General features: G+C 37.5%; 1 protein-coding gene across 1 annotated transcript in view; it reads right to left on the bottom strand.

Moving 5' to 3' along the window:
- ASCC3 (activating signal cointegrator 1 complex subunit 3) overlaps window positions 1-12,413 on the bottom strand; it is a 334,203-nt gene that overhangs the window by 290,641 nt on the left and 31,149 nt on the right. Inside the window, exon 4 of the mRNA XM_027551338.1 lies at window positions 3,948-4,507. Coding sequence (XP_027407139.1) covers window positions 3,948-4,507 — 560 coding nt within the window. The remainder of the gene's footprint in view (window positions 1-3,947; window positions 4,508-12,413) is intronic.

Raw genomic sequence — 12,413 nt, 5'->3', positions numbered from 1 at the left:
ATTCTCTGAATTAAGAACTATCCTCTAAGCATCATTTAATTAACTACTTGAAACATCTATATATAACAAGGCATAGATAAAATTTATATACTGATCTGTAAGGTATCCACTCTAATAAAACTTTGCATACATGGAAATATATAATCCTTATTAATGTGGAAGGCAAGAATCTAACATTCGAGAACCTACAGTTTGTGAAACATTATGCTAGGTAGGTACTACGTATATAGTCTCTCACAAATCCTTACAGAGACATTGTGAAACAAAGGTTCACAAGAGTTTAATAACCTGCCCACCGTCAACAATAGGTAAGTGCACAAAGACAGAATTTCCTTCAGAGCCTTTTAAGTAAGTGTCCTTCTCTTCAAAGAATTCAGTGATATACCAGAGAGGAACAGCAGGCTTGTGCTGGTGATTAAAACAAAAGGCCCAGAATACCTACCAGTGTCTTGCTTTGTGACTTTAGGAAACAAACTGGGACACAGGTTTGGGGGGGTTATTTTGTTTGTTATCTTTATACATAGTATACCATCCTTACCTTGCAGAACTATGAAGAAACGGGTTATATCAAGTGAGACAGCTTGGTCTAACTCTATATATAACAGGCATTCAAAACATGGGAGGTTTGCTGTTATTAAAACTACTACTTTCTTGGGGAAAAGTTTCTGTTGAAAGTTCACTGACTATGTGATCCTATTAGGACCAAACCTATTGCTACAATTCTGGTTACAGAAAAGCAGCAGCCAAGAAGATGTCCGTACCAACCAGGGATGAGTCCTGATTAAGAAAATAATCTGAAATGTTTCTATCTTATCTTCTTCTGGGTAGTTAAAATGTACTAACTTTAAAAAGTATTTTTACAAGTAAGTAAGTCTCAAAGAGTGTAAAGAATAGAGAGTCTAGCCCAATCAAATTCTTAGGCTTAATCATAGTAACTATGGCCTTAACAAATAAATTACCGGGAGTCAGAGTTTAAACTTAAAGATGCAAAGTAGGAAAGGAAAAGAAGATTGTACTCAGAAACCTAAGTTGGCTGTTTTATTAGTTCAACACTCAAAGAAACACAGAATTACTTTAAATGCAATTCCCCACAGAAATTTTAAAACTCATCTTTAACAAGTTCTCAATATTTCTTCCTTTCTCTTATTTCAGCCAATTCCATATCTGGAATTCTGTTTAAGGAACAGATATTGTTTCTGAAGAAATTGTAAATTAGACTAAAGGCCAAAGAATCCTAACCATACTTAAACTGCTTGATGTTTCAAAGCATCAAACCTAAGGAAATGTACAGAACTATTTCTTTGCAAAGAAAGCACACACTGGAGTCACGGTTGTCTGAGTTTAAATCCTGGATTCACTATTTATCCTGTAACCTTGGACAAATTTCCCAGCACCTCTATAAAACACGTATCTCCAGTGAGCAATAATCCATGAGGCCACCAAACATTTCCTTCAAGTACCAGCAAAACAGGGGTACCAAAAAATGAGAAAAACTTTTTTTTTTTAAGAATTTGATGTTTGAAAAAGACATCAATTCAGCCACAATGGTAAAAATAAAATAAAATTTTATTAGACTTTCTTATATTTGCTGTAGCATGCTTTTAATTTTTAAAAAAAGTCTATGGGAGGGGAGAAGAAATGCCTCAGCATTTAACATTTTCAGTGCTTAAGGTCTCTAACAGCTTTTAATCTAATACGTGAAATATTCACTTACATGTTAAACTGTCCATAAAATCCTGGTTGAAAATCATTAAACAAGATCAAGCAGGGTGTATCTACAGGTTTTAGAGTGGCTTACAATATACCTGAACAAAGTGTATAAGGCTTTACCTTATTTGGCCCTTACCTCCCTGCTCATCCTTGTCTCTGACTGTACCCACTCTGCATATCTTGCATCTTCACTGTAGAGACTACAGTCCTCAAAACACACCTTGCTTTTTCTCACACTTAAAATATGTTCCTTACCTTTCTGATCCATTTGAAGAAATTAAATCTTGTTGTATTTTAAGGTTTGGCTCATGCTTACACTCCTCTATGAATACTTTTCCTACCATTCTAACTCCCCTACGAAATGTATGACTGACTCTTTTATGCCCCACTTTTCTTTGTATACAGTATCATCATACCTAGGTATCTGGGAGCACTTACTTATTGGCATGCCTCCTCTGACTAAACAACAAATTCCCCAAGAGCAAGGTTGCTGTCCTATGCATCCTTTTATGTTCAGTAAGTAGCACCTAGTGCTACAACATATGATGAATGGATGAAAGCATGAATTCACTCTGACCCTGCAGTTAGGTACATTATGAAAACAATCTTGAGAAGAATATGTTCTTCCAATAACCAGTTTCAGTTATATACTTAAGAATTGTGGTGAAAAACTAAGAAATGCAAACTTCACTCTAGATACTCTAAAATAAAAAGAATAGTTTTATGGCTCACTCAGACAAATTTCCATGAGTTTGATGTTTGTAAGTTTCAGTTTACAATAATCACAGCAAAATTGCTATGTATTCAATTATAACAAGCAAATAGTAAAATTTTCTTTATATCACAATTTTTAAAAGAATGTTACTTTTCACAATGTCAGAGAGAACCACTTATGAATGTAGACCATATCTGGTAAGTTAAGTGTAAAACATTAAAGGTAAACAAGACTGATCAAAGAATTAACAGCATGTTAACTTACTTTGAAACTACAGTTAATGAGTATAATATCTAACTACCAGGGGTTTAGTCCTCGAATACCTATTTCTCCTATTGCTTAAATTTTTCTCCCCCTTCTGGAAAAAAAAAAATACTACCGAGATTTTTTGGCATGCCTCCAATACTTATTTCTCCTATTCCCTAAATTTTTCTCCCACTTCTGGAAAAAAAAAATAATACTACCGAGATTTTTTTCTACATTTCTGATACTGTGTGATTTTAAAATTCTTAATTTCAATAACAACAACAACAAAAATAATTGCAGCTACCATGCAGTATTTACAAATGCTACTTATCATTTCACATATGGTATCCTATTTAAGACTTATACCAACTCCATAATCAATGTATTCTTTTTACCCTGAGACAGTTCAACTACAAAACAGGCTCCAAGAGATTCAACTACCTCAAGTCTCACTATCAATAAGTGGGAAAGGAAGGACTTCTGATTTCAAAGCCTCTGCCCTTTCTATTAATACAACAATATGCCACCTCTCTTCATCCTCATCAAATATATTACTCATCCAGTATTAAAACTGGGTTGACATTATTTGACATTTGTATCAGAAAATGAATATAATGCCATGATTGAAAGCAACCGAAACCCTTCAAGATAAACTTTTCATGTGACAGTAAGAGTAATTCACCATTTTTTGAGTAACATCACCAAATGGTGGCATAGAAAGGAATTAAAATAATGTTTCCTTTGTGTGATATAAAAAACTTACAAATACACAATTCTTTATTGAACAAGTAATATAAAATAGTCCAATTATTTCCAGATTAGTTTGTTTTTGCAAGTTTATTCTTTAAATCATAGAAACTAGCCAAAAATATTTTGTAAATCAGTAAGTCATTCAACAGACAGATAAAATTTGTGTTTTGAAACTTACTTTCATCAGATATTACTAGATTAACCATGTAATTTATCATTCAAACCTATATACTTTTTGAAGAAGGGACACTTCTAATTATTACAATGTAACAACAGGTTTAACCAGAACTGTCCCAGTAACCAGGTCATGTGGACACCCTCACTATTCCCCTATTCATCACGCTCACAGTCCTCCTACAACACAGTGGAGAAATATGCATGCCTACCATGTAAAACCATTTGGCTACATATTTGATCACTGCAGCACAATATTAAAGTACTTTCTTTGCTAGACACCCATATTTTAAAAGGCTATTCCATTAAGATAATGCACATTAAGATAAAACTGCAATAACTTCAACTGTACCTCATCCTGAAGTTCATCACCACTTTTAACAGAGGCAAGCATATCATATAAAGTACAGCAAAGATCTTCTATTCTTGTTGCTTCAGCCATTTCGTTTAAAGTTGCATTTAAGTACTTCTCAACTTCACACCACAAAAAAGAGTCGTTTGTTTTTTCCGCAGGCTTGCGGTTCAGGGTGGAATGGTCCTGAAGGTGGTCAGTCAGAAACTTCTTATAATCCAAGCTTATAGTTTTCTGGGATTCACCATTTATTGGCAGTTCATCAAAGTGGTCCAGATCATGCATGTCAAATGAAAATGCTAAATTTTTACCAAATAAAACTCGATCACCATTTTCATCAGTTGTCATCTGGACAAGAGCAGTAAGACTGTCTTTACAAAAATGAGAAGTAATTCGATTAGTAGCATCACAAGCTGCAGTGGCAGATGATGATGGAAAGGGACCAAACATCTGTTTGATAGCCTTTGTCTCCTGGTGACCAACACAGTCCTTCAAGTGAAATGTCTTGAAGAGAAATGCGGCTGCACTTTCAATGGCTTCTTTCCCATTATCTGTTCCAACTATTCAGACAAAAGAAACAGTATTAGCTTAAATGGATCATGGTTCAAGCTTCCATTTTCCAAAAAAAAAACTACTACAAATATTCCTCTGAGCAAATTCAACAGTGAAAATATACTGATATTTAGATACAGTGAGACAGATGAAGATAACCAATTCAGGAACAGGAAAATCCCTTTAAGGCCATTCCCAAATTCCCAAAGAATGGCATTAGGTAAATAACCCATTGTCAGTATTATACGTAAGATAGAAACTACCTATAATAATCCCTTACCTTTTTCTAAAAACAATTTGAGGCATTATGTAAGACATTTTAAAACCAAATTTTGAAACTTGATTTGATGAGCTAGTTAAATAAAAAAGATGCAAAAAAAAATCTGAATTATAGACTTCTGGAGCTGGAAGGAAGCCAGCTCCCACAAGTTACAAATCCATAACTTTCTTTCCATGTACTGTACATCTGAGATGGCAAGAACAGATTTATAGTTTTCATTCAAAAATATTTATTACTACATAAATCAACTACAACAAAAAATAGTTTTGAAAATATTTAATACTATCAAGGATGTACATGAAAAGAATCTTTTAAAATAAACTCAGCCATACTACAAAAGTTTTTTTTAAATTCTGCTATTGAGAAGAGGCCAAAAGTAAATTCCTATGAAAGTAAGAGGAAGTTAAAAGGACCAGCCCCTAATTTCTTTAAGGCATTAGTATCTCATATCTAATTCTCAAAAGGAAGAGTCTATAATTATGTCATAGAATTCAAAGAATATTCTTAGAGTAAAAAAGAAATTCTGAGGAGGCCTGAAAAGTCAGTAAGACTTCCTAAAGTAATATTTGTAATGTTAGTAATAATACAATTAACACCATCACCTTCTTGAAACCATAGCTCCAATTACATCATTAATCACAAATCTTGAGCAGCTTATGATAAAGTTCAATGCCTGCATACATGCTAAGTTGCTTCAGTTGTGTAGGACTCTTTGTGGCTCTATGTACTATAGTCCGCCAGACTTCTCTGTTCACCAGATTCTCTAGGCAAGAACACTGGAGTGGGTTGCCATGCCCTCCTCCAGGGGATCTTCCCAACCCAGGGATCCAAACCAGGTCTCTATGTCTCCTGCACTGGCAGGCATGTTCTTTACCACTAGTGCCACCTGGGAAGCCCCATAAAACTCAGTAATTCAACCTAAACTCCTATACTTTATTTTAAAGTCATGCCTAACGCTGATCCATTCTGTTTTACCTGCTTTACTCACTACTATACATTTCCTACTCTAGCCAACAAGAATTTCTTAACATCCAAACTCAGGTCCTGTTCTGGTTGTTCAGTCACTAAGTCGTGTCCAACTCTTTCCAATCCCATGGAGTGAAGCATGCTAGGCTTCCCAGTCCTTCACTCTCTCCCAGAGTTTGCTCAAACTCCTGTCTGTTGAGTCACTGATGCCATCCTACCATCTCATGCTCTGTCATCCCCTTCTCCTCCTGCCTTCCTCCTGCTGGGTAAGCCCAGCGTCAATGAAAAATGATGATGCTGAGTCGGTTCTTTGAATCAGGGGGCTAAAGTACTGGAACTTTAGCTTCAGCATCAGTCCTTCCAATGAATATTTCAGGGTTTATTTCCTTTAGGATTCACTGGTTTGATCTCCTTGCTGTCCAAGGGACTCTCAAGAGTCTTCTCCAGCACTCAACATTCTTTATGATCCAACCCTCACATGTGTACATGACTATTGGAAAAACCATAGCTTTAACGATACGGACCTTTGTCAGCAAAATGATGTCTCTGCTTCTTCGGACAATGACTGAAGCCATGAAATTAAAAGATGCTTGTTCCTTGGAAAAAAACCTGTGACAAATCTATACAGTGTATTTAAAAAGCAGAGACATCACTTTACCGACAGAGGTCCATATAGTAAAAAGTATGATTTTTCCAGTAGTCATACACGCATGTGACAGCTGGACCATAAAGAAGGCTGAGCACTAAGGAATTGATTCTTTTAAACTGTGGTGCTGAAGAAGACTCTTGAGAGTCCCTTTGACTGCAAGGAGATCAAACCAGTCAATTCTAAAGGAATTCAACCCTGAATATTCATTGGAAGGACTGATGCTGAAGCTCCAATACTTTGGCCACCTGATGCAAAGAGCGGACATATTGGAAAAGACCCTGCTGCTGGGAAAGACTGAGGGCAGGAGGAAAAGGGGCCAACAGAGGATGAGATGATAGTATGGCATCACTGACTCAATGGACATGAGTTTGAGCAAACTCCAGGAGACAGGACAGGGAAGCCTGGCATACTGCTGTCCATGGGACTGCAGAGTCAGACACCCCTTAGCAACTGAACAACAACTAGGTTTGTCACAGTTCTTCTTCCGAGGAGCAAGCATCTTTTAATTTTGTGGCTGCAGTTACCATCCACAGTGATTTTGGAGCCCAAGAAAATAAAATCTGTCACTGTTTCTATTTTTTCCCCATCTATTTGCCATAAAGTGATGGGACTGAAGGCTATGATAATGAATGTTGAGTTTTAAGCCAGCTTTTGCACTCTCATCTTCCACCCTCATCAAGAGACTCTTTAGTTACTCTTGGTGTTCTTTTTTTTTTTTAAGATTTGAAATCCTTAAAAAAAAATGTTATTATTATTATTAATTTGGCTGTGCTGGGTCTTAGCTGCAGCATATGGGATCTTTAATTGCTGCATTCCAACTCTTAGTTGTGGCGTGTGGGATCTAGTTCACTGACCAGGGATTTTAACCTTGGTAATGGCAGGTCCTGCTCTACTCTATGCCTATTTCCATGCCTTAATTAAATCTTCCCCAAGGCCTGACCTGCCTCTTGAGAAACCTGTATGCAGGTCAGGAAGCAACATGGAACAACAGACTGGTTCCAAAAAGGAAAAGGAGTACGTCAAGGCTATATATTGTCACCATGCTTATTTAACTTATATGCAGAGTACATCATGAGAAACGCTGGGCTGGAGGAAGCACAAGCTGGAATCAAGGTTGCCGAGAGAAATATCAATAAGCTCAGATATGCAGATGACACCACCCTTATGGCAGAAAGTGAAGAGGAACTAAACAGCCTCTTGATGAAAGTGAAAGAGGAGAGTAAAAAGTTGGCTTAAAGCTCAACATTCAGAAAACTAAGATCATGGCATCCAGTCCCATCACTTCTTGGCAAATAGATAGGGAGACAGTGGAAAACAGTGGCTGACTTTATTTTTCTGGTCTCCAAAATCACTGCAGATGGTGATTGCAGCCATGAAATTTAAAGACGCTTACTCCTTGGAAGGAAAGTTATAACCAACCTAGATAGCATATTAAAAAGCAGAGACATTACTTTGTCAACAAAGGTCCGTCTAGCCAAGGCTATGGTTTTTCCAGTGGCCGTGTATGGGTGTGAGAGCTGGACTATAAAGAAAGCTAAGTGCCGAAGAATTGATGCTTTTTGAACTGTGGTGTTGGAGAAGGCTCTTGCGAGTCCCTTGGACTGCAAGGAGATCCAACCAGTCCATTGTGAAGGAGATCAGCCCTGGGATTTCTTTGGAAGGAATGATGCTAAAGCTGAAACTCCAATACTTTGGCCACCTGATGCGAAGAGCTGACTCATTTGAAGAGACCCTGATGCTGGAAAAGATTGAGGACAGGAGGAGAAGGAGATGACAGAGGATGAGATGGCTGGATGGCATCACCGACTCGATGGACATGAGTCTCAGTGAACTCCGGGAGTTGGTGATGGACAGGGAGGCCTGGTGTGCTGCGGTTCATGGGGTCGCAAAGAGTCGGACACGACTGAGCGACTGAACTGAACTGAACAAGGCCTCTAATTTCTCAAATCCTACCCATGTTTCATAGTCCAGCTGAAATGCCTCTCTCAAAGCAAGTAAAATACTGTGTGCATTGTTTTATTCCCTGTTACCTAGCCAAAATAAGTGTCTCAAGAGATTTAAACCATTGAATTTGGGGGACTTTCCTGATGGTCTGTGGCTAAGACTCCACTCCCAATGCAGGGGGCCCAAGTTCCATCCCTAGTCAGGGAACTAGATCCCACATGCCACAACTAAGAATTTGCATGTAGCAATTAAAGATCCCACATGATGCAACTAAAACCTAGTGTAGCCAAATAAATAATTAAAAAAAAAAAAGACTACAAATCTTAAAAAAAATAAAATAAAAAGAAGAAGAAGAAACTGCTGAATTATCTGAACCCAGGCCTCAAAGACACCAGACTACTGTTTTTACATTATACCACCTGCTTAGGTAACTTTCTATTGTATCTGATATTTCCACATGTGTGTAGAAGACTAACAATTTATTCAAGTGAAGTTAAGCACACAATATAAGTCCATTATTTAATTCTTCAAGTATAAAGTCTATAAAACCTTCCATGATTATAAAGAATTCATAAAGCACCATCTGCCATATTCTTTTAGTACTTAGGAAAATACATAACAAATATCTTCTAGAGATCAAATAATGCCTTTAATTAATTAAATAGCATTTGTGTACATTTTAGTTATTCTGTCTATATATGAGATTTGGAGAACTTAGGTTTTGGATAAGTTATGGATTGTGATAATTCTATAGATAATTCAATAGAACTGGGACTAAGGAAGTCTGACCATAAATGGAATTCACATTTGCAAACTCATTTTGTACCTAACATTATACATGTGCTCTTTGGTAAAGGTATTATTTTGCATCTTGGATTTTTCTTACACAATTTACTAAGAACTTTTAAATTATCTTAATTCTTCTTAACAAAATTATCTCCATTTTATAGATACTACAAGAGACTTTAGATTAAATTTGGGAGAGATCAAATAGCTATTTAATGAGCAAGATTCAAAGAAGTCTTCTAACTCCTAAATAAACTTTTTCTACTACACTACACTTCTGGAAAGTAGATTTATCTCTTAGTTATTTGGTTTTTTTTGTTGTTGTTGTCACTTTTGTGACCCCATGGACTGTAGCCAGCCAGGCTCCTCTGTCCATGGGATTTTCTAGGCAAGAATACTGGAGTGGACTGCCATTTCCCTGTTGCCTGCATTGGCAGTCAGATTCTTTACCACTGAGCTTACTAGGGAAGCCCAGATTTATCTCTAATTCTCATTTGAAGTCGCTCAGTCGTGTCAGACTCTTTGCTACCCCATGAACTGTAGCCCACCAGGCTCCTCTGTCCATGGGATTTTTCAGGCAAGAATACTGGAGTGGGTTGCCATTTCCTTCTGCAGGGGATCTTCCCAACCCAGGGATCAAATTCAGGTCTCCCACATTGCAGGCAGATGCTTATTCTCATTTAATAAACAAATAATCACCACCCTAGGAAATAAATGATTTATTTATTATTTATTACCAAAAGTGGAATTAACTTCAGTTCAGTTCAGTTCACTCAGTCATGTCCGACTCTTTGCGACCCCATGAACTGCAGCACGCCAGGCCTCCCTGTCCATCACCAACTCCCGGAGTTCACTCAGACTCACGTCTTAAATGCCTATTATTAGGTCATTGGTTAAATTACATTACAGCCATATATTATATACATTAAACATAACGTGTGCCGCATCTGACTCTTTGCGACATGGAGTAGCTGCCAGGCTCGTCTGTCTATGGGATTTTCCAGGCAAGAATATGGGAGTGTGTTGCCGTGCCCTCCTCCAGGGGATCGAGAGCCTAGCAGCCTTGTCTCTCCAGTCTCATTATCTCCTGTATTGGCAGGCGGTTTCTTTACCACCAGCGTGATCTGAAAAACCCAAACATAATGCAGTGATCCATGTATCTTGCTATAAAATAATCTCCACAATATATTTTAAGTGAGGGGGAAAAAAAGGTTATCAGCTCACTTTTGAAGAAAAAATAAATTGAAGATTCATTAGGAACACCTACAAAGATCTAAAAACAATTTTCTCAAGGTTTCAAATTTTTAATTTGAGCCCTTTTGTACATCTATAAAAAAATTTAAGTAACATACAGATACTTTTAAACTTAGTTCATAATGGTGCTTCACACATATTATTAATAATAGCTTTGCCTAATTACTAATTCTTCTGGATAACCTGCTGTGTGTTGCGCTTTTCAACACTATGGACTGTAGCCCGCCAGGCTCTTTTGTCCATGGGGGTTCTCCAGGCAAGAATACTGGAGTGGGTTTCCATGCCCTCCTCCAGGGGATCTTCCCAACTCAGGGATCGAACCCAGGTCTCCCGCGTTGCAGGCGGATTCTTTACCGTCTGAGTTACCAGGAAAGCCCTACTTTACCGCATCTCTAAGGCAGATTGCTAAGAATGAACACGGTTCTACGCACAAATGCTAAGTCACTTCATGTCCGACTCTGTGCGACCCCATAGACGGCAGCCCACCAGGCTTCCCGGTCCCTGGGATTCTCCAGGCAAGAACACTGGAGTGGGTTGCCATTTCCTTCTCCAATGCATGAAAGTGAAAAGTGAAAGCGAAGTCACTCAGTCGTGTCCGACGCTCAGCGACCCCATGGACTGCAGCCTTCCAGGCTCCTCCATCCATGGGATTTTCCAGGCAAGAGTACAAAGGGGTTTCTCAAAATTGAAACTCTGCACCGTGCTACTCGAGAGTCTGAGAGCTGCAATTTTTGAGAAGTATTTGAAAACAGCATTCTTAGAACTACTGGCTCTCCAAGAAACTGACGATCACATTTTGAAACTAAGGAACTTCTCCACAGCACTAACGCATAATGAAGACGTGGATTAAGCCGTGTTCAGGTGACTGCACATGCGTGTCTTCCAGCCTGGGGCGGAGACGTGCGTCACTGCGCCCGGTCCGCATGTGATGACGTATCACCCACAGGGGGACTGGCTGTCAGAGAACCCCCGATAAGAAGGCAGCTCAGGATTGGAGCAGAGAACTGTGTGCCCAAGGAGAGCAGCAACAAGGGTGCCACCCCAACTCGCTAGTAAAGGCCTTCCCCCCACCCCCCCAGCGATCTTTTAGTGCAAAATATTAAGAGTTACAAGGTTGAAACTTACAGCTTTTTAAACTGCCTACCTAAATAATTAAAAAGGATGAGTAGGAAATTTTAATTGAAAATGAATAAAAAATATCTATCAACTGTTTACATCGTTGCTAAATATTCAATTTAGAAATTGTCAACAAATGAGTTCCCTGACCAGTTAAATCTTTAATGTATGGGAGAAAATATTTTACAAATTTTTTGTTTCACGTTATGGCCAAACTTTAAATGTCCATTTTACCCTTGACACTTGATAAACTGTAAATACCAAAATATTACAACCCTGCATCACAGAGTTAACTTAAGCTCATTTCACTTGTTAAAAATATCAGCAAGGTAGGAAAGAGGCTATAAGCATTTTATATTTGAATAGAGATTAGCTAACTGATAATTATGATTAAATTTCCTTTATAAATATGGAAAATACTTGTATCAGCAACTTTCCGAGAACATTACATATAAAAAACACAAGTGATTCAACTTAACAAATTTATGATGCAATAGAGGTAAACAACTACCCATATGGATTTTGGGGGAATAAACTGAACAATTTACGTGATGCAAATTTTAAATTGCCAAAGTAATGTAATAATAATGAGTTTCATTATTTTAGAGAAATTGTAACTCTGTGCATGAAAGTACCTCATCAAAATCTTGCATTAAGTGGGTAAAGTATTCAAGAAATGTTCAATGTGTTAATTTGAATGAAGTGCTTAAATATTATTTCTAGATTGATATAGAAATAACTGCCTTCAGGGTGAGCAAATAATTAAATGAAAGAAAATGAATAGAGAAACATATTTGGTACAAAAAAAGGGAGTAGTAACTAACACAAGAGATTAAAAATAGACCAAAACATGTCCCCATGATTTAAAGTCAACTATTTAATTTTACATATATTCATTACAAAATGTGAATACTCATCT

Source organism: Bos indicus x Bos taurus, chromosome 9 (genome assembly GCF_003369695.1).
Source record: "Bos indicus x Bos taurus breed Angus x Brahman F1 hybrid chromosome 9, Bos_hybrid_MaternalHap_v2.0, whole genome shotgun sequence".
Lineage (NCBI taxonomy): Eukaryota > Metazoa > Chordata > Mammalia > Artiodactyla > Bovidae > Bos > Bos indicus x Bos taurus.
The sequence above is the reverse complement of the archived record's forward strand: the minus strand, read 5'-3'. Positions and strand labels throughout refer to the sequence as shown.